The sequence below is a fragment of the Accipiter gentilis genome, chromosome 10, assembly GCF_929443795.1.
Source record: "Accipiter gentilis chromosome 10, bAccGen1.1, whole genome shotgun sequence".
In the NCBI taxonomy this organism is placed as follows: Eukaryota; Metazoa; Chordata; class Aves; order Accipitriformes; family Accipitridae; genus Astur; species Astur gentilis.
The window spans coordinates 39,796,076-39,821,022 of record NC_064889.1 but is presented as its reverse complement, the minus strand read 5'-3'; the positions used below and the strand labels follow the sequence as shown (position 1 = coordinate 39,821,022).

Sequence of the window (24,947 nt, the reverse complement as noted above, 5' to 3'; positions counted from 1 at the left end):
CCGGGAACCCACGCCAGGACAAATGCTCGGAAAGCAGCCGAGCTCCGCGGCAGCCTCCCAGGGTGCCAAAGGGGCCCTCAGCCCCTCACCCTGCAGCTCCACATCGCGGTGGGGTCTCCCCGGGAGGAAGGGGGGCTCTGGCCGCGCTGCCGCGGGGCAGAGGGAAGCCCACCTCCTTCCCCACGCTGCCCAGCTGAGCGCACGCAGAGGCAGGACGGATGGAAAACAGCCTGGGAATGCGACGAGCAAACATCTGCTCGCCCCCCGCACCGAGCCCCGGCCTCCTTGGAGGGAAAAGGCAGCAGAGGAGCGGTCGCACGCTCCCTGCCGAGAGGAAACAGATGCCGCCGGCCCGGCCCAGGCATTTCCCGTCACTGTCACGGGGTGCCGAGAGATTTGCAGGTAGCAGAGGCTGCGGGATCACGTCCTGCCCCGGCCGTGCCTCCCCGCATCATCCTGGGTATTTTGTTTTAGGAGGGGGAGCGAGGCGCAGCATCAAAAGCAAGCACCCATGTGCCTGGGCTGCTGGGTGACAGCTCCCACCTCCACCCATCCCTCCCTGACCAGCCAAAACAGGGGGTCCTCAGGCTGGCCCCCCCAACTTCAAAATCTCCGGCTGCTCGCAAAAGGAGGTTCCCGTGCCCCACCGCAGACCCAACCCACAGGTCCCACGCATCCCACCACGGGGAAGATCTTGGGAAGCAGGAACACAGGGTAGGGAGGGTCTGCCGCCCGCTCGCACCGTGAGGAAGAGCGGCTCATGCCCTGGCACTGATACACACACAGGGAGGGAGAAATGCACCAGTGAAGAAAAGGAAGGTGCGGATGCCAGGCAAGCAGAGGCTCTCCCTTCCTCCAGGGGACACAGGTGGAACAGGAACAGCCGTAGAAACCAGCGCAGATTTATTGTTAAAACACAACCACCAAACACCTGAAGGCTACCGAGTGCTCTGGCAGGGCTCACGGCCGCGGCACGGGGACCGGGCTGTAAAAAGCAAGGGTAGAGGGAGGGAAGGGAGAGCCCGACGCCAGCCCCATGCGCACGGGTGTCCGCTCCCCCCGAGCGCAGGTCCAGCGGGGGCCCCGGCGCACCCCCAGCCCTGCAGGGCAGGGTGGTCATTTGGTGGCCAGCAGCTGCTTTCGCTGTTGCTCCAGGAGGGCTTCCAGGCGGTCGGCTCTCTGCATAGCCGCCTGCAACAGAGCACACGAGAGGGAGAGCTCGCTGCGCCCCGGGACAGAGCTACAGCCCGAGGGGTTGGGGGGGCCCAGGGCCGGCTGCCCCCCTCACTCACTTCGTACTGCTTCCGCAGGCTGCTCACGCTCTCCTCCTTCTTCATCACCGCCGTCTTCACCCTGAGCAGATGGACACGGAGAGGCTGAGGACCCCATCCCCAGTGCCCATCCCCAAACGCCAGGCTGACCCTGGGCCCCAGGAGGGCGATTTCAGCACCGGGGGAGGCATAGCCCCTCTCCCCGCACCCGGCGCTCTGCAGCAAGCCAAAGAGCAGCGGCTCTGGGCTCGGGGTGCCGTTACACACCAGAAGGGCCTTAATTCCTTTGGTGAACGTCATGTAGTTTGGATCAAGTCATCTATAGGAAGAAGGGGACATTAGTTTCACAAGACTTAATTAATTAACAGGACCACAGGGAGGGGATTTTAAGTTTCTTCCCATTTCTCAAGCCCATGGTTGCTGCTTCATGGCTGGACTCTTCCCCACGGCTCTCAGAGCACCAGACTTCCTGCGTTTCAACCTTTGCCATGTTGTACGTAAGGGACGGAAGCAGAAAGGGGATCCTCGTTATCTCATATTCAAGGTATGACCCTGGCTCTCAGAGCGAGTGGGAATCACTTGGCAAGATCTGGGAAAGCCAGCAAGCTCCGGGTGCTCGTACAACAGCCTCTTGTTATAGCTGGTGGTGAGCAGCTCTGAACAGACACCGACAGGAGGGACGGCTCTGCACCACGCTGGAGTCCTTAGCACAGCGCTCTGCCCCACGCAGAAAGAGCTCCTGCAGGAGACGATGCGCTTCCCCTTCCGATTCTCCTTTCACTTGCAAAATGCCTCCCACGAGGCAGACTCGAGGGAAGAGGAAGCCTTACGTCTCTGCCTGACACCAAGCCCGGCTCCCAGCACCGTCTCCCCACTGAGTGCAGGATGGAGCCAAGCCCTGCAGCACAGCCCCGCAGTGCCGGAGCCCTGCTCGCGAGCACAGCCCCTGCTCCCTGCAGCCAACAGCCTGGGGCCCCGGCACATTTTGGGGACGTCTCAGCTGCCGTCAACCTCCGTGGCTGTGCAGTGGCCACCTGAGCCCTGACCCAGCAGCAGGCTGCTCTCTCCCCTATGCTCGGGGGGAGGGGGGGGGTGGAATCCATTGCCTGGCCCCTCTGGAGCGGCAAATCTGCAGAGCAAGATGCTGTGGCTGCAATCACCGGTATCATGCACTACCCACAGCAGAGCCCTCGTGAACTGGGCTGGCTTGCAGTGCTCCTGCCAGCAAGGAACCGCAGACGGAGCTGTGCGCCACTGGCCTCTCCTGGCAGGAGCCCTCACACTGCTCCAGCTGCCCGCCTCCAGGCATGAAAGGGAGCAGCCCTGGGGACAGGATGACACAGAGCAGGCTAGAAGTCACAAGGGCCAGAGGATTCACGCTGGCTGACCAGGCAGCCAGCTCGGGTGAGACTCTGCTCCCCATTTTGACCTGACAGGACTGGAAGCCATGCCTGAGGATCCAGCACTGCAGACATGCTCCTGCAACGCACCCCAGGACAACTCTGCGCCCACAGCCCCAGCTATGAGCCCAGCCCAGGTCAGCGAAGCCCAGGCAGCCTCACCTCCTGTGAACCTCCTCCAGCTCTTTGTCCTTCTCCCGCACTACCCTGTCCAGCTCCAGGCGTTGCCGGGCTCTCATCTCCGCCATCTCTGCCTTTAGCTGCTTGTTCTCCTCCTCTGTCCCCACCAGCCTGTCAGCAAACTCCTGCCGGATCACTTCTGCCAGGCTGCTCCGCTCCTGGGCCAGCTGGTCCCTCACCTGCAGCAGGGCAAAAAGGTGACATTAAGGCGCTGACAGGCACAGAGCAATGCAGAGGGACAGAGCCAGGCAGGGCACCCACCTTCTGAATCTCCTCCACCTCCTGCTCCTTGTGCTTCAGCAGGCCCTGCAGACGAATGCTCTCCCCTTCCAGCTCTGCCAGCCGCCCCTTCAGCTCATTGCAGCGCTCCTGCAGCTTCCGCTCAGACCTCTCCAGCTCCTGGAGCTCTACCTCGTACTTGTCTCGGATCCTCTTAATCCTAACAGGAGGAAAGGACAGGCAGTCTGGCTCAGCCCAGCACTGCAGGGACCATCCCCAGCCACCTTCGTGCTGCAGGAGGGACCACGACACAGCAGCGAAGGGAGGAGAGCCCCACGGGAAATTCAGGGCTGTTTCCTCAGTGAGAGGTAAAATTTGCCCCCACCAACCACTCCCTCCTGCACTAATGCTGCTCACACCCACAAGCTGCAGCTGGAGAAACATGGAGGGCTCAGGGGAAGGGGACAAGCCCCCCTGAAGAGTTGGGACTCGCAGGCTCCCTCCCCCCTCTCCCCCCTACCTGTTCTCTGCTGCCCTCTCGCACTCCTCCTTGGCCGATGACATGTCGGCCTCCAGCCGCTGGATCACCAACTCGATCTCTTTGTCTCTCTCCTTTCTCACCTCCTCCCGCAGCTCCCGCTCCCGGGAGAGCAGCCAGGCTTCCTGGGGACAGAGATGGCAAATGTTGCCTCGATCCCTCTTGGAGCCCGAGGGTGGTCCCTTTGGAGAAGGGCAGATCTTGCTGTTACCTCCTTCTTCATGTAGTGTGCCTCCCAGGCCTGCTTCTCCATCTCCAGCCGGTCCTTCAGCACCTTCACTTCTGCCTGTGGAGAGACAAGAAAACACCCACTCAGCTCCAGCAGCCGCGGCACCCCACACTGGCTGGGAGCAGCATCCCTGGCACTGCCTCGGTGGGGGTACAAGGCTCAGCAGTGCCAGCGCATGTCACCACAGTCACACGCTGGGGACCAGGCTTCTCGCACCCAAGAACAGCAATCCAGGGCCCAGAGACGAGGGGAAAACCAGACCTGATGCCGCCTCTCCTGCTCCTCCTTCTCCTTTGCGTACTCCTCCTTCAGCGCCCTGGTGACGGCCGAGCTGCTCGCCTCCAGCTGCCGCCGCAGCTCCTCCACCTCCGCTCTCTGCCTGTCCGCACACAAATGGCACCTCCCAACATCTGCGCCAACCCAGCCTCGTCAGGCTGCTCGCCTTCTTAGCCCATCTCGAGCACCAGCCCTCTTCCCACCAAAGCCTGGCCTGGGGAAACCAACCCCACTGCTCCCAAGCTTCGGGCTGCCTCCAGCCCTTGGCCACCGCGGGGGCTCCGCTGCCAGCCCACTCACCTGGCCGCTTGCTGGCTGAGCCGCTCCTTCTCCTCGGCCACCTCGGCGTAGAGCCGGCGCCGCTGCTGCTGCAGCGCCTGCTCCTCTTGCTCCAGCTGCTGCTCGCACCTGCAGGGCACAGCAGCCTCAGGGACGTGCCTGCCTTCAGGCACTCGTCCGCCTCTCCACCCCGACCCGTTCCATCCCTTCTGCGGCCAACCAGGGGCTTGACGCTGGAGGATGCCCCTGGTTCACCACCTTCTCCCACCTCAGGGACGATGGAGAGAAAGGGGCTGCTCCCCATGGATATTAACTCCTACAAATATCGGGAACCCACCAGCACATGTGTGTTGGATACCACCCCCGTGCCGTGAGCCCCAAACCACCATTGAGGCCCCCACCGCAATGACATACCGCTGCCGGGCCCGCTCCCTCTCCCGCTGGCTCTGCTCCTCCTTCTCCCGCTCCAGCAGACCCCGCAGCTCCTCTGCCTGTCGGCCATAGCGCTGGGCAGCCCGCTCATCCGACTGCAGCAGCTCGGCCTCGTGCAGCATCTTCAGCTTCCTGATGTCCTGCCTGTGTTTGGCGATGAGCTTCTGGATCTCCGGCTCCAGCCCTGAGACAGCGGGAAGGACAGTTACCACTCAGCCTCAGGGCTCTCCAGACACCAACATCCATGCCCTTGGTCTTGGCCAGCTGGTGAGGAGGCTGCAAACACATCAACTCGGCAAAGAAGGGCTGGTAAGAAAGGGGGGGTGAGCATGCACAGGTTTTCTTGCCTTCTAGCATCTGTCTCTACCAAACACAGGGAGCAGAGACTACCCACGCCGAGCAGCTCTTCCCCGAGCTGCCAGCAGCTTCTGCAGACACGGCCACTCTCCTGGACCAGCATGGACACAACCCCTGCACCAGCCCGACTCCAGCCACCACCGAGGGAATGTGCCCATACCTTTCACGGTGATTTCTTTGATCTTTTTGGTTTTCTCATCAATCCACTTCTCCCGCCTGATTTTCTCGGTTGCGCTCATCAGTTCCTTCAGTTTCTTAATCTCCTGTTTGGAAGCGAACAGGAAAGCTTCAGAAACAAGCTCGGGGAGAAAACCCCTGTTAGTCTGGGAGCCCGGCTGTTGAGAAGGAAGATGCAGGCAAGAGCAGACGGCCTGAGCTCCGCACAGATGACTCACAGAGCCCAGGCCAGGCATGTTCTCCCAGTCCAGAGAAGCAGTCCCATGCTCTCCCAGTACCTTCTCCTCTCTCATGGGATGGGACTGATGCTGCCCCACAGACCTTGAGCATGGGGGAAAAGAGCAAAACCCTTGGGAAAGCACTCACTGGCTGAGACATGAGAGCACCTACAGAGAGGAGAGGAGAATTCAGGGCTGCTCGTGGTCCTTGCATGCAGGGCAGCCCATCTGTCAGCAGATGGCCATGTGTGAAGATGCTTTCTTCTCCAACCTTCCCTCTCCCTCACATGGAAGACCCTCCAGCAGGAGGACAGACAGACAGGCACACCTCCCAACACCACAGTACCACTGCAGACCAAGCTCCTGCAGCACCCCAAAACTCTTCAAAGACTTGAACGCTGCACAGCCCAGGCACAGACGCTGCCCTCGCTTCCTCCTCTGCCACCGTTTACCTCCTTGGCCCTCCTCACCAGCAAAAAAGCTGAAGAAACACCCAGGCCCTGCTGCCCACGGAGCTCTTCCCCAGCACTCCTCTCAGCAAAAGCACCAGGCGATGGAAGGCCCAGCAGAAATGGCTCCATTTCACCACGGGCAGGTGATGTCCACATGGAGGACGTGGGACATGTCACAGCTCCAGAGGATGAGTGTGCGGCTGGACACCCAGGAGCTCGTTACCTGGCCACCATGCAGAGAGGGGCAGGGAATAGCAGGGGGCCACCCACACAGCCTGGGACTTGCTCTTAGGGGAAAAAGGGCAGGAAAATCAACATGGGAAGGCAGCAGTTCAGCACACGGCCTGGGGAGATGGGATGAAGGGGTTCCTTCATGGGGCTGACCCTGCTTCTGAGCAGGGAGTTTCCAGCCCAGCCCTGCTGCCTGCAGGCATCTGCGGAGCCGGAACAGGTCAGGGTGTGAGAGCAGAAGGGCAAGGCACAAAAAAAGAGCAAAGACCACATTTACCTCGCAAAAGGGGCCCAAAGTGCGCCAGACCTGGGGAGAAAGAAAGGAGGGGATGGAGAGAGAAGGGGAATCGCAGAGTCACGGGGGAGAGGGGAAGACGGGAGGGGAGAGAGGCAAGACCAAACAGCCGTGTGTATGCAAGAGCCACAGCAGGGCAGACGGGGAGGCAGGAGTCCCACAGGAATGAGGGGAGGCACAGCCAAATTGGGCAGTTACACAGATGTGCCAAGGGCCTGGCAGCACGGGGGAGTGTGCCGCATGGTCGGGAGCCTGCTCTGACGACCAGGGGACGCCCACAGGGGACAAACGTTACTCAGTGGCTTTCCCCCACCACGCAGAGGAAGCAGGGAGCCGTACAGCAGAGCCAGGAGCCCGGCTCACCAGGAGCAGGGACAACAAAGGGGCTGCAGAGCAAACATAGAAAGGATCCCGGGCCGTTCCCACTGCTGCTGCCCTGCTGCGAGCAGGGAGCGAGACAGAACAGAGGCACCTCCTCTGCCCCGCGCAGGCTGCAGCAGCAAAACCAGCCCCGTCCCTCCACGAGAAGGGGCCCCTCCAGGCACCACACACAGCAATACTGTGCTGGCTTCTTCCTCTCAGCTGGGCTCAGAACTCAGGCTGAAACAGTAATGCAAAGTGAGCCAAGCAAGCCTTCGCTTTGTTTGCGTGAGGGCGTCTCTAAACAGGCTCAGACTGGTGCAAACGTCTGCCTTGCTCCAGAGCCCTGGGCATGAGCTCAACTGCAAGCCAAGGGTGAGCAGAGACCGGGGCAGCAGAGCCAGGACGAGCCCTGCGGCCAAGCTGCGAGGCAGCGGCACTGCTTTCTTGCCAGGCCTGGCACAGGGCGAGCCGAGCTGTCTCTGTCTGCAGGAGAGGGAGCTCTCTGCACGATCCCGAAGGAAGCTGACAGCCAGCTCCTACAAGCAGGCACCACATCCTCACCAGGGAAATAGCTCTCTGTGCGTTCCGGCACTGGTCAGCGTAGCAGGCCAGTGAAACCCACAGATGTCTGCTACTATTGCTTATATGTTCCATGTTCCTTTATAACCTTATTCCCATTTAGCTCTGAGAGTATCCTTGCTCCTGCAAAGGGGGCTGAAAAATCACCCAGGTCAGGAGGATATGGCCACAGGTATAAATTCCTCTCTGGCATCAGGTTTGTGCCAGCGCCTGCTTTCACCTCTGCCGAAGACAGGTCCCCCAGTCACCCCTCAGCAGGGGGAAGAGCTCTGTCCACAGCGGGATGTGTGGGAAGGGACTTTCCGAGCAGAGTCCCTGGGAGCTGGCACTGTCTCCTGGTCAGTCCCGTGCACCTGGCTTTGGGCAGCAGAGGACAGCAGCCTCTTGGGGAGCCAGGGCAAAACTCTGTGGGTGATACAGACTTTCCATGCACAGAGAAGGGCTTCCCAGAACAACCAGGCCCCACTCAGATGAGAGAAACCATACTGCTCTGGGCAGAGGCCCCATTTGAGCAAAACCAACCAACTCTGGCCATGGCACGTCTCCTCTCCCTGTCCCCCCAACCTTTCCTATCGCCTCACCAGCTCGTGCTGCTCCTGCATCTGGGTGATCTTCTTGCCATACTTCTGGTCCACTTGTTTCAGCTCAGCTACCACAGCCTCACACTTCTCACTCAGCACCTTCTTGTCGTCAATGAGCTGGGCAGGGTAAAGAAGAGGCATCAGACAGCCAGGTAGGGTAGAGCCACCTCAGCTTCTGGCTTCAGAAGCATCAGTCCAAGTTGGGATGAGAGATTACCTGGTCAATGAAGGCCAGATGCCTTTGGATAGCTGCCTCATACTGTTCCCTCTGCAGCCTGAGCTGGTGGCTGAGTTCCTTCTCAGTCTGTTTGACGTGCCGGACAGTCAGTTCCCTCTGCTGAGCCTTTTGGATGTAGGGAAGAAATAGCCACAAGACATTAGAGGGAGAAGTTACACCAGCCTCAGAACGTGTACAGGAGGTAACTACTGAACATGGAAGGCAGTGTCATATCAGAACAAGGAGGAACACAGCTAAATCAAAGTCCCTGGTACTCACACCTCCTGCCCCACTGTCCAGCAGGACCACCCAAACCCCCATGGGACAGAGGACAAGAGAGTTCAGTGCAGGTCCTGACCAAGGGTTTCTGGACTAGTCAGGCCCCTGGCAGGACAGGGAGTTTGAGGATGCCTTTCAAATCAGGGGGGCAGCAAGGAGAAATCTGAGTGAAGCCCACACCAGGCTGGGAAGGACCTTGCAGGTCTTTCCCACGCTAAACAGTGCCTGGGACTGCGGCATACCCGGCAGCCTCTGGCCCTCCGGCTTATTGGCACTAGCTCCAGGAGCGCTGCCGTACTTTGCTGGGGACACAGATGGGAAACCCTATTCACAGAGCCCTGATCTTGTGCTTCAAAGCCACAGCCCCAAGAAACATCTGCTGAGGGCTCTTGGTCTTCATTCCCCAGCAAGCAAGCGCATCTGGCTCACACACCAGGGCCGTCTGCAGCAGGCTGATGGCTCGCTTCTTCTCCTCCACTTCCAGCTTCAGCCTCATGATGGAGCCTGTGACCTCTGTGGCAACAGCCGATGCCTGCTCCAAGTGAGCCAGCTCCTCTTCCGAGAGGAGACCCTGCCACAGTGAAAAAAAATTATTAAAAAAGTGGTGGGGACCACCTGGAATCAGGACAAGGAGACAGGAGACCAGAGACCCTTCCCACCAGGGTCTCGCACCACCTCTCCAATACAGACGGGCTCTCACTTCAGCGCTCACCTCCCGCTGCGTGGCCGAGGCGGCCGACCTGGGCCTCTCCTGTTCCGACTTCTCCATCTCATCCAGGAAACTGATGATGCTTTGGAGCTTGGCCTCCGAGAGCAGAGCCCCATCCTCAGGGACCCCCGGGGAGTGGTTCAGCTTCCCAAACTTCTCCAAATTATCAGCAGTCAGGGAATTGGAGCTGGCCTCCTGCTGGGCAGACACAGCCATGAATGAGCACCCAGGGGAAGGCTCAGGAGAAGAGGTGCTGGCTCTTCTCCATCACTGGAGCCCAGTCCTCCCACTGCACCCCAGCCTTATCCTCTATGCTAACCCCACTCCTGCCACAGCCCTTGCACGGTTTTGCTCCTCCTTACAGATGCCCAAGCCCTGGCTGCAGCAAACTCCTCCACTGACTTCTCTGGCAGTGAACCAGCTGCGTTTCTCACCCTCCACCACCCAGCAAGCGCTGGGAGAGGGCAGCCCATAGGAGAACCTGCTCTCACCAGGCAGCCGTCGCTGTCTGAGGGTGGACATGACCAGCCTCAGACCTCTGCTTACCCTGTCTACCCAGGCATATCTGTCCTTCTTGAAGAGCTTCGGTGGGGGCAGCAGCTCTGGCTCTTCCTCCAACAGCCTGAGTGTGTCCAGAAGCTCATTGAGAGTGACCTTGGACTGAGTCCTGCTGACAGCAGTCACCACTGTCTCCACATCCTCGCCACCCGTCTCTCTGGAGCTCACATCCTAGGCGAGAAGACGATGCACCTTGCAGTAAAAGTTTGAAGGATCTCCCCAGAGGTCAACGAAGGCTCCAAAGCTGCCCTGGCAGAATAGCTGGTGCCAGGAGCCCCATGAGGCAAAGCCAGACCTACCTGCAGCTTGTCGTCTGCCCCAGGGTCCCGCAAGGGCACGGAGCCAAGGTCTGCGAGGCCACTTTCTTCTGGCTCTGCAGCTACTGAGTGGAAATTGGCCTCTGCAGGAACCAGACTGCTCTCAGGCACTTGCAACAATCAGCCCCTTCGAAGCAGCTCCCCAGAATGAGAACCACCCCTCCATCCTCCTCCTTCCCCTTCATGTCAGACACTGCTCCAAAAGCTTGGAGACCTGCAGAAGGGACTCACCAGCATTATTGGCTTTGGCGACGCTGCTGGCTGGACTGACGTTCCTTGTAGAAGCAGGTTTGGCAGGCTTCTTCTTTGCTACCCTTCTGCTCTCCTTCACCCGCGCAAGCTCTTCTTCTGCCAAGCGCTTTGCATCTGAAGCCTTTTGGGCCCTTTTCTGGTGCAGTTCCTGTAGGGACAGACAAGCCATCAGCATCCTGCCCAGCACGAGGCATGCTTTGACACACTCCTGCACTGCTTTAAGTGCTAGCAAGGGCCTGTGAGACAGCAACAACCCACATGCTCGCTGCTGAAGGGTTAACAAGGACAACTCTAGAGAAAGAGAAAGCACAGGAACAACAGATCTGCTCTTCACTGCTCTGTGGTGGCCAAGGTCTTGCCAGCTCCACATGTGAACAAGGGCTGCTCACATGCCCCTGCGCAGTGTCCTTTGCTGCTCTGTAAAGGGCCTTCGAATCCCAAGGGCCAAGTACCGCACAGCATGGCGATGCCGCAGTGCCCAGGGGGCTGCCTTAGCCGAGTTTTGGGAAGTCACTTAAGGCACAAGCACGTGTTTGCAAGGCTGTTGCAGCATTTTTCCGTTCTCCAGCTGCTCACTGCTGTGTCTCCCCTGAGCCCCCCCGATGAAACATGATTCCATTTAGGGCAAAGAGAAACCGGGGTTTTAAAAAAATCTTCAGCTGTACCGCAAGCCAACATGCGACTCCCCATAGTATGTGCCAGCCTTCCATCTGTCCCCCAGGAGCACCAGCCCTTTCCTGCTGCAAACAGGGATGCAAGAACAGGGCGAAGACAGAGAAGGAAGGAAACTCAGGCCACCCTGGAGGGACCCCGCTCCCAAGGAGGGTCCCTTTCCCAGGGCACTCTTGTCCGAGGAGCTGCAGTTACAGTCTCCTTGTTTCAACACGGTCACCCTTTTCCCAAAAACCAGATCGAAATCAGCACCATCTTTGCAAGCTCTGAATGAGCTGCCAAGGCTTGGCAGGAGCACAACGGGAAACTGCTCTACGGCACCTCCGTCTCCATAGGGAACACTCCATTTCCAAGGCTGGCTCTAATTCTGCGTCATGCAAAGCCCCTAGAGATGCAGAGGAGAGGCCCTCTCGCTGCCTCACAAGAAGATGCCAACAAACTGGCCTCACCCAGGTCACAATGCCTTTTCCTTGTCCGTACCTGGATAGCAGCACGTCGGGCCAGGCGTGCCTTCTCCTCTCGAATCTTCCGGCGTTCCTCATCCTTTCTCTCATGCAAATCCAGGATATTCCCTTCCTCCATCTGCTGCTGCCTTTCCTTCCAGAAAGGAGGGTCAAAAATATTACTGAGAGCTCTCCAGCGCCCACCACCCACAGCAGAGAAGTGGGAAATGGCACACCGCACCTGAGGTCACCCCATATCCAGGCTTTCCATCCCTCTAATCCTCCCCTCCATGCAGGTAAAGAGCCCTCAGAAAAGCTCCACTTTAGAGCAGCTTATTTTCTTTAGATACTAAATGCAATTATTAGTCATCTGGGTCTGAAACCACCAAGGAGACAAGGCTTAAAAATAGACTCTCACATGCAAGAGCTACAGTACTTTTTGTTATTGAGATAAATAATTAAACACAAAGAAACACAAATAGCTGCAGATGACTCGTCACTCTCTAATGAGCCAACTTGTTACTGATTCGCTACGATGAGCTGAGACAGGGTATCCCTCCTCTGGCCACTAGCGTGTCCGAGACAATAAGAATTCTGCAGGATTTGTGCTGTTACTGCCAAGCGTCTGCCTGCTCACAGCTGAAGGGAGCTGGTAGACCAGAGCCATGCAGTGCTGAGCACAGGGGCTCCTGGCCTGAGCCCCCCCGCCCCTGCTCCAGAACCAAACCCAGGCTTTCCCCCTCAACAGCCAGCACATCTCTGTGGGGACAGGGCCCTTCCCCGGCTCTCTGGACTGCAAGGGGCTGGCTAGATGCAAAGCCAAAGCCCCCTCATCTCTGACAGCTCAGGTCTCAGTTGGGGGGGTCTGGTGACTAAAGGGACTCCAATTCTCCCACCAGCGAGGCAAGCGAGATGTCGGTAACAGAAGGGTCTGTGCTACAATGCAGTGGACAGGACTGACCTCCCTTTTGGAAGCCAGCAAGCGCCCCAGAGCCGCTGCTGCCGCCCTGTGCCGTTGCGAATGGCGTCGGTACCAGCGCTGGATGGTCACGGCGGCCAGGTTCACCTGCTGGATGAACCTACAGGGAGAGGGAGGGTCACCATGGCCCCGGGGTCCTCCTTGGCTGCCGGCCGGGAAGCACCACCCCATCCCACTGCAGCAGAGCACAGGCAGCTTGCCCATGGCACCGGGACCTGTTCTGTCCCCTCACACCCCAATTCGACGAGGCTTTTTCCTGGGCTGACTTTCGGGGTGGGAGGAACTTGCACCTTTGATGCAGACAACTCAAAAGCTCAGAGCCAAGTCACAGGGAGGGTAAATCGGCCAATGCAGGTGCCCTAAGAGGGGTCCTTCCCAAATCTGAAGCCCCATAGGACAAGAACAAACCAGTACCAGCTCCCCTGGAGCTCACCCCTCCACCTGGCACCGTTCTGCCTCTTTCCACCAGCCATCACGCACCGGCTCTGCCTCACCTCTCTGCCTCTTCCTCGGTCACCTCCTTCCTCCGAGGCAGGCTGCTGTTGTTGTTGCGGGTCATGATGTTGTTGCTGGAGAAATTCTTCTGAGACTTTACAAAGCTGCTGCTTTCACCGTCCTCATTTGAGGTCGCTTTGACAACATTGCTAAGGCAGAAGATACAAGCTACTTGGCACCATCCTGCCCCAACCCGTGCCACATCAGCACAGGAACACAGGGTCAGCACAGCCTCCAAGGCGGGACCTCACTGCACTTACTTGAGGGAACTGGGTGCCTGGTTGGAGCTTTTGGGTGCGGGGCCCTTCTCAGTGGTGGAGTAGTTGTTGTGCACCATGGTGGTGACACAGTTGCCCATTGCGCCCTTGTTGCTCCTTTTGTGGAGAGAAGACGAGGCATTAGGGCTTGCTGGATCTGAAGGGGACAGCACACACCAACGACGGAGACTCTCTGCATTGCAACCCTCAACCCAACTGTGACCATCTGGAGCACCTCCCAAGGCGAGGAGCTGGCGAAGCCTCAGAAAGCAACTCACCCGCTCCCTAGAGCTTGCTCCTCAGTAGCTGTTACCTGACGCACAGACAGACACAGCCCGAGCAGACTTAACAGCCTGCTGTTCAGGCTGTTCTACACGCAGCCTTGGCTTAAGTCTCTCCTGGCCCTGAAGGGTTCAAGTTTTACCCGTTCCCTTTCCTAGAGCGAAAGCAGCCTCTCCCACGCATCCATCAAGCTCCCGCATGGCCTCCAAACGCATCCTGGCCAGCCAGCCTGGCACACCATCATCAGTCTGCCCTACGCTTGACCCCCCATGCCCTGGCAGCAGCAGACCACCGTCACCCCCTCCTCTGCCCGAGTGCTTTCTTGGCATGGTTCCTCCCAACACCAGACCGGCTCCAGTTCAGCGCTGCCTCTCCTACCTGTTGTTGGCAGTGAAGTTGGCTGCCAGGAGCATGGTGGCTTCTTTCCTCCTCATCCCCGCTGGTGGCTCAACGCCACGAGAGCCGGAGGGGCCTGGGAATGCTCGCGGCTGATCATCCTGCCACGGAGTCAGCAGGAGTAAGTGCAGGCAAGCACCAAACCCACGTCCTCAAACACCACCCTCTTCCTTCACAAGCCCGTTTCTTCACCGTGCAAGAAACCTCTGTTCCACAGCATGGCAGCCTCAAGGCTTTGCCTGCGCCTCTGCCTGCCTCCACCAGAAGCATGGAAGTGAAGATCCAAAAGCCCGGGGCCAGAAACAAGGCCAACAGAGGCCAGAGGACCAGCCAAGCATGTTGGCTATTCAAACCGTGCCAGCTTTGACCGCAGACTGAGGAAGGACCAGCCTGGCCGCCACAGATGTACCACCCCATCTTCAGCTCTAGGGAAACCCTCCCACTCCTCCACCAAACCCAGCCAACTCCTCAGGAAGGCAGAGCTGACAGCCCACCCACCCCAGGATGTCCCTGTCCTCACCAAGATGTTCCACGTGGTTTTCTTTTCTGGGGAGGTTTTGCTCAGACTCGCCAGTTTCTTTCTTCCCCCAGAACCACTCTCAAAGAAAGTCAGGAAGTCTCCCATCTGCTCTGAGCTTCAGCCCAAACCCAGGGAAGGCAGAGAGAAGGAAAGAACATGTGTTCTGGAGTTAATATTGCATGCAGACACAGAGCAACAGGACAGCGATAGCAGGATTCTTACCCTGCACAGGCTGCTTCAGCGAGAAGCAGGCTCTGACAACATGCAGAGCATAGAGCCAAGGCACACCTACTGCCTGTCATCATGACCCAGAGGAGAAAAGGGATGGAGAATCATTACACAGTCATGAAATCTGTGAATGACTCTTTTTTACACAGAGCTTTAGATTTCAGCATGATGTGCAGAGATAGAATACATTAAAGGGATGGGCACAGGGCAACAAGAGAATGGAAAAATCACGATACAGAGACAGCTCTAGGAGGTCACTGGAGACAAAAGGAGAACTTTTTGTCTGCTAACACAGTCCAGCTATGGTCCAGAGGGTCCATGAGGGGCTGTTGTAATTGAATGGTCCTGTCCCTTGGAATTAAATTGAGTGTCTTTTGTGACAGAGGCTTCCCAACCACAGAAATACGCTCTATTTCCCCAAATCCTAACCAAGTGACGTCCCCTTCAAAAACACCCAAACAAAAAGCCAGACCTTGGCTTTCCAAGGCCAGGTTATAACCCTCAATGTGTATGACAGAGCTTAATGTACATTTTTGAAAGACTGGTTCCCTTGTAGGACAAGAAAGGTCAGATGGATGGGTGGGGTTTCACACAGCCCCATCCACGGGACAGACGGACACACATCGGTGGCTGGAGCTGTACCTGCGCGTGCTGTTCACCCGCTGGTTAACCTGGGTGGTGCTGTTGGACCTCCGGAGGTTGTTCATTGCCCGGGATCCTGCATCTTCCTGTGGGGGAGAGAGCTAAAATCAGCAGCAATGCTAAGGAGAAGCACAGGCAGGCAGAGCTGGGATGCCTGGCCTAGGCAGGCTTCCCCCGTGAGTCAGGCATCCTAAAATAGCACTGCTGGTGATGCGACCCTTCCACCCCCTTCAAAACAACCCCGACACGATGTTTCCGATATCCCCGCAGCTGCCAACCTCTCCTTGAGGCAGAGTGCAATGACACCTCGCTCCCTCTGTGCTGCTGCTGAGCCAGCAGGAACGTGTTCATTTGTGCGAGCTCCCCAGCCAAGAAGGGCCGTGCTCGTTACCTGCCCTGGGAACGAGTGTGAACGAAGGCTGCCAAGATAGCAGGGATTACTCAGCAAAGAGCACAGAGACTCTCCACTACTGGATCTTAACAGAGCCTCTTAAGTACCTGGAGCTCATTCACTCTGCTGAAAAAACACTCACAGAAACCTCTGCTCAGCGAAACACCGAGCCCCCAGCTCCTGCTGACCCCAGCAGGGATGGAGGGTGCTCGGCAAGGAGCAGGCTGGGCCTGAAAGCGCCGCAGCATCCAGCAGAAGATACCAGGAACTCGGGAGTTTCCAGAAGGAAATTGGCACAGGGAGGTGAAGGGCAAGGAAGGGAAAAGAGTGAAGCCTGACGCTTCCCTGCTTGCTATTCTGCATATGTTAAAGCGCTGAGAAGAGACTTAACAAGCAGCCGATCGTTGAGGATGATCAGATTTGGAGAGAGCGCATGGCACTGCAGCACCGAGAGCTGCAGCTCCAACTAGCACCTGGACCAGCCCAATTCTCTCACGAAGGCGGTGCGGCTGCTCTCCATAAACACCCAGCCACGCTACACACTTTTGGGGCAGGGGGAGCCAGGGCCCTCTCCAGTGCCACCTCCAGCCCCATACTGCGCTTCAAAGCTCAGCCTGCAGGATCAGCACAGCCCAGCATCAGGCAGATGGCAAAGCGGTCCTGCATTGAGGCATCCCACATGCTCGCCCACACACACATGCCTCCCTGCCCCGAGCAGCAGGAGAGACGAAGGAGCTCTCCTGCCCAAGACTCACCAAAGCGTTCCTCTTCGGTTTGCTGTCGGCAGTGACCGAGACGGAGCGTGCCATGTGCTTGGCGGGAGAAGCGCTGCTGGGACGCCGCGAGACGGGCGCGGGGAGACCCGTCAGGCTCAGATCCACGCTGCCAGAACCGGCACCCTGGAAGGAGGAGCTGCTGCGGGTGCTCTTCATGCTCGAGCAGAACGAAGGGGTCCTGGAAGCACAGCACAGACGGAGAAGCGAAGGCACAGAGAGCACATCCAGCCTCGTGTGGCAAAGAAACAACGTGCTCTGCTCCTAGCTGTCTCCTACAAATGCCAGCACAGAGAGATGTAACCGTTTTCAAACGGGACAAAACATCTTCCTCCGTATTTCCACACACCAAATAACCCTGAACACAAGACCTGGAGAGGGCCCAGGTGAACTCACAGTGCCCAACACCAGCAGCCATCTCCTCACTGCTTTGACCGAACGCCCTGGCCGTCCCACATCCCGTTGCCCCATTTACAGACTGGGACGCTCACTTCAAGGCGAGAGGGTACCTAAAACAACTGAGAAAAGCCCTGCTCCCCACACCGGGCTCCTTCACTCCATACAGACCATGGCTGACAGAGGGTCATGCGAGCCCAGAACGGCCCCTTCAACCATGGCCGGGGGTTCAGCTCACCCAGCACCCTTCCTTGGGCAGCGATGCTGAAGAAGCAACTGGGCAGCTCCCAAGAGATCCTTCCCCCACCAAGCGCTCCCCATTTCTGCCAAGAAGCTGTTCAGAAGCGGCCGTGCCCTCCCCTCTGAGCCCCCTTCCCAGCTTGGGAGGCAGCACTGCCCGCTTTATCCCTTTGCATTCCATCCTGCCACAGCGATGAGCCAGGAGCTGTGGCTGTCCCCAGGCAAACGCCATCACGACATCACTTTATTTCTTTAAATACTGCTACCCAAATCCTCCCTAAACCCCTCTTCCCCAGCAGGTCTGGTTTCAGCCTCCCCTTGGGGCTCCACCGGAGACTGTGGCAATGCCTCAGGCTGCAACAACCCGGGTAAACAAAAGGCTCTCGATGGAAACCACCGGGCTCACACTGGGAAAACAGAGCTCAGGCCCACAGTCCAGGCCCGGGACACGTAGACCAAAGACCCCCAAGGCTCAGGACCTCCAAAGTCCCAAGGCTCAGGATCCCCCCCGCTCAGGGCCAGGACCCCCAGACCCAAGACCCCCAAGGCTCCGGACCCCCACACCCAAGGCCCAGGACATCCCAGACCAAAGACCCCCAAGGCTCAGGAGCCCCAAGATCCCAATGCTCAGGACCTCCCCCCCGAGGCCCAGGACCCCCAGACCAAGACCCCCAAGGCTCAGGAACCCCCAGGCTCAGGACCTCGAGGTCTCCCAAGGTCCAGGAACCTCCAGACCCAGGACCCCCAAGGTTCCAAGGCCCAAGACACCCAAATCAAAGACCCCCAAAGCTCAGGACCTCCTCCCCAGACCCAGGACCCCCAGACCCAAAACCCCCAAGGCTCAGGACCTCGAGGTTCCCAAGGTCCAGCACCCCCCAGGCTCAGGGCCCCCAAGGTCCCAAGGCCCAGGACACCCCAAACCAAAGACCCCCAAGGCTCAGGACCTCCAAGGTCCCAATGATCAGAACCTCCCCCCCCAGGCCCTGGACCCCCAGACCCAAGACCCCCAAGGTCCAGGAACCCCCAGACTCAGGGCCTCAAGGTCCCCAAAGTCCAGGAACCCCCAGACCCAGGATCCCCAAGGTCCCAAGGCCCAGGACACCCAAACCAAAGACCCCCAAAGCTCAGGACCTCCTCCCCCCCCCAGGACCCCCAGACCCCCGAGGCTCAGGACCCCCCAGGCCCCATACATGAGAGATGACATGGGTAAGGGTCTCCAAGCAGCGAGAAGGACCCAGAAGAGAGTGAGAAGGACCCAGAAGAGAGTGAGAAGGACCCTCACCCCCCCCCCGCCCCCCCCGGGGCCTGCTGAGGGGGGGGCACCACCGAAGGCGAGGCCAAGCCCAGGCTAAAGCCCCAGCCCCAGCCCCGGCCCCCGGCCTCACCTGAGGCCCTGGCCCCTCCTTGCCGAGCTCCAACCCCCCCAACGAAGGGCCCCGGGAGCCGTTACAAGGCCCCGGCCCCCCCGTACCGGTCCCCCCGCCGGAGCAGGCCCCGATCCCGGTCCCCCCCCGCCTCAAGCCGCCCCGCGCCCGCTGGAGCGCAGCCTACCGCCGCCGCGCGCACCGCCCCGCCCCGGCCATTGGGCGGGGCGCGGGGGAAAGGGAGGTGACTACCAATGGGAAGGGAGGGGCGGGGCTGGGAGAAGAGAGGTGGTAGGTTGAGGTGTAGAAAGGGGTGGGAGGAGGGAGGGGCGAAGAGGTGGGGCTTGGGGGAGGGAGGGGCGAGGTCTGAGGGGGCGTGGGGAGAGGCGGAGCCTGAGGAGGGGGGAGGGGCGAAGAGCTGGGCTTGTAGGATAGAGAATCATTGGGAGAAAGTGAGAGGCGGGGCCAGGAGAGAGGGGCGGAGCCCGTAGTAGGAGGGAGGGGCGATGGGCGGGGCTTACCCCGCAGGGACTGGGGGGAGCTCGGCACAGGCCCAGCTGTAGGTTGGGGGGGGGACGGGGGGACACGGACCTGTGGGGCAGGGGGATCTGTGGGGCAGGCTCCAGCAACGGCGCAGGAAGAAGTCTCAAGTTCCCAGACCCAAGTGTGGGGTTTTATTGGTGGGTCCCGGCCCCACTGGGAAGGCACCTTCTCCCACCCCAACCCCACAGCTGCCAAGGACACAGTGGGGGGGGGGGGGGGCAGAGGCAGTGGGCCACCCGGAGCATCCCCCCATGGCCCTGCCGGGGTCCCCAAACCACCCCCCAGCTCAGCTCTGGCAGGCACTGGCAGATCTCTGCCCTGGCTCTCATGCACCCCCCTCACAGCCCAGCCGAGCGAGGGGTGCCAGCAGCCATGCACTTCCACCAGCCCTGGGAAACCGGGAACTTTTGGCAAAAAAAAAATCAAAACAGTGAAAGGGACACTATAACCTTATCAAAGCCCTGGCCCCCACAGCCATTTCACACCCCATGTACCCTTGGCAGCCCCCCATGCCCTTGGACCTGTGGGACGGGGCATGTAGGGCTGCTCGTTTGCTTTTCCCCAGGGTGCCATGGGGGAAGCTAGGGGAGCAGGACCCCCATTTCCACTGAGCCCAGTGTGGGAGCAGCTGGCTGCCCGCAGAGGAGCCCACGGAGGGCTGTGGCACAACAGGCCCCACAGGGAGGGAGGGCAAAGCCCTCACAGCCCCCTGGGAGCCCAACAGCAGCTACATGTTGAGAAAGGCAAAGGCCGATGTCTGCTGGCTCCCCTCTACATCCGTCTGCTTGTCCTTAGGCTGGGACAGCGTCCGCAGCTCTGCCGGCGGAGAATCTGGGCAGAGCACCGTGCCGGGACGGGCCACCAGCTCCATGCCAGCAAAGAGGGACAGGCTGCAGGAAGGTGCAGAGGTGCCCACCACGTCCCCCGCCAGCCTGCTCACCGCCTCCTGCTCGCAGGGACAGGCTGGCACCGCAGCACCGGGCTGCCCGTGGGTCTCCGCTTCTACCCCCTGCTCCTCGCTGCGGGCCGGCATGGCCACAGGGACCGGAGCTGCGTTCAGGGGGGTAAGGATGCTTTCGCCTGCCAGAAGCGGGATGTCCGTCAGCAGGTCCCCGGTGCACGGGGCTGAGCCCACAGTAAGGGCAGAGGGGTCCGAGTCCAGGCATGCGTTCTTTGGGGAGGGCTGGCCTCTGCAGAGAGCCTCGAACTGCCGCAGGATCTGGGAGGAGAAGAGTGGGATGGGCAGGAGTGAGAGCGGTGTCGGGAAGGGGGCCAGGCCCCAACCCCTTTTTCCAGTGTTGGGGATCAGTCCTGGTGTCCCCTCCCAGGGCTCAGCCTCGTCTCCTAGGCAGGGAGCATCACACACCCCCATGCTCCCCATTCCTGGGAGAGGCGGACAATTCCCATCCCTCTGGGACAAGCACAGAATCATTCCCAAGAGCTGGGTGTCCCCAGCGACGGGCAGGCCAGTCGCCAGGAGTCCCCTGCCACAGGGAGAGGGCACAGGGAGGTCCCAGGAGTCACCTTCATTGCTCGGTTGGCGACAGGGCCGGGGCTGCCTTGGCTGAGCTGCTGCAGGTGCTGCCGAGTTACGGCAAAGATCTGGTCCAGGGAGAGCAGGTCAGAGCACATGAGGGAGGAGATGGCGCACATGGACCTCTGCGGGGACGAGAGTGTGGCTGAGCCCGGCAGGCAAGACAGGCAGACACCAAAATGCCCTGGCTCAGCAGTGTTTCTTCCCCCCGTCCCTCCACCCTGCAACTGCAGCGGCACAGCCCGGGGTAGGGCAGCACCGCAGGCACGTGTCAGCAGCACATCGGGACTGCCCCATGCTCACCATGCGGACGCTGTCACTGGGGTCCTCCAGCGCCCGGCTGAGCAGCTCCAGCACCACCTCGCAGTTCAGCAGCCCACACCTGGCCAAGAGGAAGGGATTACAGCCACGCTGGCCACACGCAGAACCCACAGCCCCGGAAGCCAGCCGGGAGTGGGCAGCCCTCCTGTCTAGCAGCATTTCAGCCCCAGAGATCTGGATCAAGGTAGCCAGGGGGTTGAGAAGGGCTCAGGCTGTTCCTCAAAGCCCCCACAGCACTCCCCACCCAGCCCCGCAGCACCCACGATCCCGGGAAGCGTCCGCCTTGGGCACTTACTCCTTGACGAAGTGCTGTGCTTCCTCCCTGGTGAGGAAGACCCTGGCACCACAGGTCAGCGCTGACACCAGGCTCACCTCCCGCACGCAGTCGCCCAGGCTGTCAGCATCCACCCTGCTCAGGGAGATGCCTCGGTGGGGACAGGGGCCAGCCCCGCTCCCTCCTGGGGTCCCAGCGCAGACTCCACCACCCTCCAGCAAGCAGGGAGTCCCTCCCAGATCAGCTCCCCTGCCCGTGGCTCTGTCCACCCACGGACTGCCCGGGCTGGGAGGCCAAACATGCCAGGAGGAATTCAGCCCAGCAGTGCCAGGGGACTCAAATTAATGGTGTGGAAAACGAGGGCGCTATTCCTGGAGACAGAAAGCATCTCAAAAGGTCCCGGGGGAAGGGGACCCCCCCACACAGCCCTGCTCTCACCTCTCAGCCACGTGGGTCAGCTCACGGCTGGCCCCAGAGTGGCTGTCGCTGCCCGATTTGCTGCAGGAGTCCGAGGTGCGGCTCAACTCGCCGTTCCCCTGTGAGGAGTCCTGGGAGCTGTGCCCGCTGTCCGCCTCCTCCCAGCCGCCCCCAGCCAGCCCTGGCTGGTGGCTCACTGCAGGGACAGCAGCAGTGAGGTGCTGACCCCCAAAACAGCCCTGGTACCTCATGGGGACCCCCACCAGGGACCCCAGCAGCTGCTAGCCGTCCCAGCCCAGCGGCGGGGGGACCTACCTCGGGTGCTGTGTGCTGCGGTGGCCGCTGGTGGCTTCACAGCCCTGGCCGGGCTCCTGGCAGGTGAGGGGGCTCTCACGGGCTGGTAGGCATCCTCGTGGAGCTCTCTGCGGCGAGGCCGGGGCCCCTCCAGGGAGGGGAGCACGGCATGGGCCACTGCTTCGGCCGCTCGCTGGATGGTGCTAAGCAGGGCTTCCCCTGTCGAAGCTGGGGAAAGGCCAGGGCGTCAGGCGCTTCCCGGGGAGTCCAGTCCAGCCCCTGAGCACCCACCACCTTGCAGGGTGTCATGAGGTGACAGTGGGGACCTGCCGGCAGAGAGGAGCAGCCCTGGCTGCTGGGTTCCAGGCACAGCCCGGACTTCTGGCTGGAAAAGGTGGGGTGAGGAAGACCTGGGAGCTACTGGGGCAGGCCACGAGGCACAAGCCAGCCTCCCACATCCCTGTCACACCTCCCAGCAGGGAAGGACCTGGGCAGAGCCCCCAACTGCCAGCGCTGCGGCCGCGACACCAGTCCCAGCACCCATCACATGGCCTGGGAAAGGGGAGAGCTTCCCAAAGCAAAGGGTGCAGCGTGGCTCTGCTCTGAGCTACCCAGAAACACCCGCTGAGAGAGTGCTGGCAGCCACGTTAGCCATCTCCAAACACTGGAAACCTGGTCTAACCCCAGGCAGGACCACCAGGGCTGTGGCATCACAGTGCGCAGGGAGGGCTGTACCGAGCAGAGGACCCACAGAGGGCAAGGGGGCAGCAGCAGGCAAGGGCACAGCCAAGGACTTACCAGAGCCACTTTTCTCACTGCTGAAGCCGAATCCTTGCAAGGAGCCACAGGGGCTGGGGCTGGAGCCCATGCCTGGGGGAGGCAAAAGGCATGTTCAGAGGGAGCACAGGCATTTGGGGTCACCCTCCACTGCTGTTCCTCCCTCTTGCAAGCACAGGGGAGTGCCTGGAGCAGTTGGAAGGAGCTGGGGAACAGGACAGCATCCTTCCGCTCCCCCAGGCATGCATTTCCCTCTGACACAGTACCCTGCAGCCGGCTCTGGCCAGAGCTTTGGGACACCCCCAGTAAGCAGTGCCAGGCCTCGCAGTGGGGCAGGGGAAGCAGCCAGGCACCCATCACCAGGGCCTGCAGCACCCTGCCCTCAACCCCAACAGCTCCCCTGGCCAGTGGCCTCTCTGCACAACCACAGCTCCAGTCAAAGGGAGCCAAACCAGCCCAGCACTGCCAGCATGGCCCACGGAAGGTAACAGAGCTGTGAGGGGCCTGGGCTTACCCGTGGGAGGCAGGGGACGGGCAGGCAACGCGGCAGGCTGGGGGAGCGGCGCATCTGAAAAGAGAACGCTGGCCAAGTCCTGCCGGGAGAGAGGGGGGTGTGGGCAGAGAGCTGGGGAGCGCCAGGCACCCCAGCGGCGCCCTGAGGCGGGGGACTGGGAGGCAGAGCTGCCCTGCCACTCCAGGCAGGGCTTGAGTACTCCATCGGGCACAGTGGGAGTGGGGCCGGCACTCACCTGAGCGGCCGCACGGACCTTCTGGTTCAAGCTGTTGCCGTGGAGGGGATCTGGGGGCCCAGTGAACACTGCAAGGCACGAGGGCGGGAGGGCTGGGGGATGCTCAGCTGCTAGGCACGAGGCAGGATTGGGCAGAACCCCGACCCCAGCCAGTGCTCGCAGCCCCTGCAGGCAGGAGCCACCCTGGGCTCTCCCCGGCTGCCAGGCTGGGTTTTCCAGAACCACGCAGGGCCACTCCCCGCTCTCCTGCCCCAGCTCCCCCACTCCTCACCCCGTTACCTGTTGCCTCCCGGATAAAGCAGGCGTTCCTCTTCAGCTGTAGGACGAACTGAGGGGAGCCCTGGGTGCATGTGTGCAGCAGGATCTTCAGCACCTGCGGATGCAGGGCTTGGGTTGAGAAGGGCCAAATCACAGCTGCCCCGCCAGCCCCCAGCCCTGTGGCAATGCCCATGCTCGCTCTGGCCCATCACCCTGGCCCCAGGGCTCCTCTGTAACCAGGGGGAACCCCGCAGCAGCCGTCCGCCCCCCCCCTCACCACCACCGACCTACCTTCAGCTTGACGTGGCAGGAGTTGCTCTGCAGCCGGTTGAGGAGATACTCCAGCAGGCACTGGCTGCTGCCGGGCGACTCATGAGAGATCTCTGGGGCGGGGGTTAGGGATCCTGCTCCCCCCAGCTAGGACCGCAGCCCGCATCGGGGGGCAGCAGCAGCCCCCCACACCCCACAGTTGCCAGCACCTCTCCCCCTCCAGCCCCAGCCCCGCAGGCCTCCCGCACCCAGCCCGCCTCCCTGGAAGGATACTGGCAATCTCCTCGAACAGGTACCCGGGGCAGGGGACGTCGTCGTCCGCCGTGCCCCTCAGCAGCACCGGCAGCTGGAGGAGGAGGAGGAGGGACGGCGTGAGCGGGGCCAGCGCAGGCTGTGCAAGGCCGGTATAGAAACCCACCCACCACCCCCCAACCCGGGGAGACCATACCGCCGCGCTGACATCACAGCCCTCGAAGCAAGTGACGTCACAGATGTGACATCAGAGTGGAAAGGCAGGGGTGCCACGGCAAGGCCGAAGGGCCCCGGGCTTCGACAGCACGGGAGGTGGGAAGGTGCAGCGATGACGTGACGGGTGGCGGAGTGACGTCACACCCTCAGGCAGCCCCACCTCAACCCCCCCACTCCCACCACCGGCCCGGCCCAGCCCGGCCCGTACCCGGCTCAGGAAACTCAACCGGTCTCTCAGCGGCGCCGCCATGACACTCCCGGCGCCGGCCCTGCCCGGCCCGAAAGCGGCCTCGCACCTCCGCCCCCCGGAAGGCGCGGCGCGCCAATGAGAGTGCGAGGCGCTGCCGCTCGGCCAGTCACCGGCGAGGGAGGGCGGAGCTCCGGGCGGAAGTGCCGCGCAAGGCTGACGCCAGAGGCAAAAGGACGGGAGGCGGGAAGTAAACAACCGGCATCTCCGCCAATCAGAACTACCGGCGACGAGAGACCAATCAGAAGGGGAACGGGAGATGGGTGCAGCGGATGACCAATCCGCGCTTCCGGCAGGACCCTCCGGCC

At 60.8% G+C, this 24,947-nt stretch overlaps 2 protein-coding genes across 8 annotated transcripts; both read right to left on the bottom strand.

The window, feature by feature from the left end:
• Positions 1-902: 902 nt before the first annotated feature.
• CEP131 (centrosomal protein 131) lies at positions 903-18,700 on the bottom strand. Of its 6 annotated transcripts, none has more exons than XM_049811832.1 (26): positions 18,675-18,700; positions 16,470-16,762; positions 15,324-15,409; positions 14,454-14,568; positions 13,916-14,034; positions 13,259-13,372; positions 12,998-13,147; positions 12,486-12,603; positions 11,562-11,678; positions 10,389-10,557; positions 10,140-10,240; positions 9,829-10,011; positions 9,286-9,480; positions 9,007-9,144; positions 8,295-8,420; positions 8,078-8,194; positions 5,342-5,444; positions 4,807-5,008; positions 4,414-4,521; positions 4,099-4,216; positions 3,820-3,894; positions 3,591-3,733; positions 3,113-3,290; positions 2,834-3,030; positions 1,293-1,353; positions 903-1,191 (listed from the first exon to the last, which is right to left on the bottom strand). In XM_049811832.1, the coding sequence occupies exons 2-26, from the start codon at positions 16,644-16,646 to the stop codon at positions 1,117-1,119; spliced, it is 3,285 nt and encodes a 1,094-aa protein (XP_049667789.1). In that variant the 5' UTR covers positions 16,647-16,762; positions 18,675-18,700; the 3' UTR covers positions 903-1,116. The 6 variants fall into 6 exon arrangements, with proteins under 6 accessions (XP_049667789.1, XP_049667788.1, XP_049667791.1 ...); XM_049811831.1 differs by lacking the exon at positions 18,675-18,700 and adding an exon at positions 16,884-17,644; XM_049811834.1 differs by lacking the exon at positions 18,675-18,700 and having other exon boundaries at positions 9,286-9,477; positions 16,470-17,643.
• Positions 18,701-19,138: 438 nt separating this feature from the next.
• TEPSIN (TEPSIN adaptor related protein complex 4 accessory protein) lies at positions 19,139-24,706 on the bottom strand. 2 transcript variants are annotated; one of them, XM_049811838.1, is made up of 13 exons: positions 24,601-24,705; positions 24,198-24,270; positions 23,946-24,037; positions 23,676-23,769; positions 23,397-23,464; positions 23,162-23,240; positions 22,669-22,740; positions 21,892-22,098; positions 21,598-21,772; positions 21,181-21,294; positions 20,868-20,946; positions 20,555-20,689; positions 19,139-20,249 (listed from the first exon to the last, which is right to left on the bottom strand). In XM_049811838.1, the coding sequence occupies exons 1-13, from the start codon at positions 24,640-24,642 to the stop codon at positions 19,758-19,760; spliced, it is 1,722 nt and encodes a 573-aa protein (XP_049667795.1). In that variant the 5' UTR covers positions 24,643-24,705; the 3' UTR covers positions 19,139-19,757. The 2 variants fall into 2 exon arrangements, with proteins under 2 accessions (XP_049667795.1, XP_049667796.1); XM_049811839.1 differs by lacking the exon at positions 21,181-21,294 and having other exon boundaries at positions 24,601-24,706.
• Between the last annotated feature and the right edge of the window lie 241 nt (positions 24,707-24,947).

Excerpts from the sequence above, each read along its gene's own strand:
- CEP131 (XM_049811832.1), bottom strand. The coding sequence starts at position 16,646 with ATGAAGAGCACCCGCAGCAGCTCCTCCTTCCAGGGTGCCGGTTCTGGC. Across the intron at positions 9,481-9,828 it reads GATATGCCTGGGTAGACAGG|CAGGAGGCCAGCTCCAATTC; the intron begins GTAAGCAGAGGT and ends GTGTCTGCCCAG. Across the intron at positions 5,445-8,077 it reads TGCAGGAGCAGCACGAGCTG|GAGATTAAGAAACTGAAGGA; the intron begins GTGAGGCGATAG and ends GCTTCCAAACAG.
- TEPSIN (XM_049811838.1), bottom strand. The coding sequence starts at position 24,642 with ATGGCGGCGCCGCTGAGAGACCGGTTGAGTTTCCTGAGCCGG. Across the intron at positions 21,773-21,891 it reads CGCAGCACACAGCACCCGAG|TGAGCCACCAGCCAGGGCTG; the intron begins GTAGGTCCCCCC and ends CTGTCCCTGCAG. Across the intron at positions 21,295-21,597 it reads CTGACCCACGTGGCTGAGAG|GGTGGATGCTGACAGCCTGG; the intron begins GTGAGAGCAGGG and ends CTCCCTGAGCAG.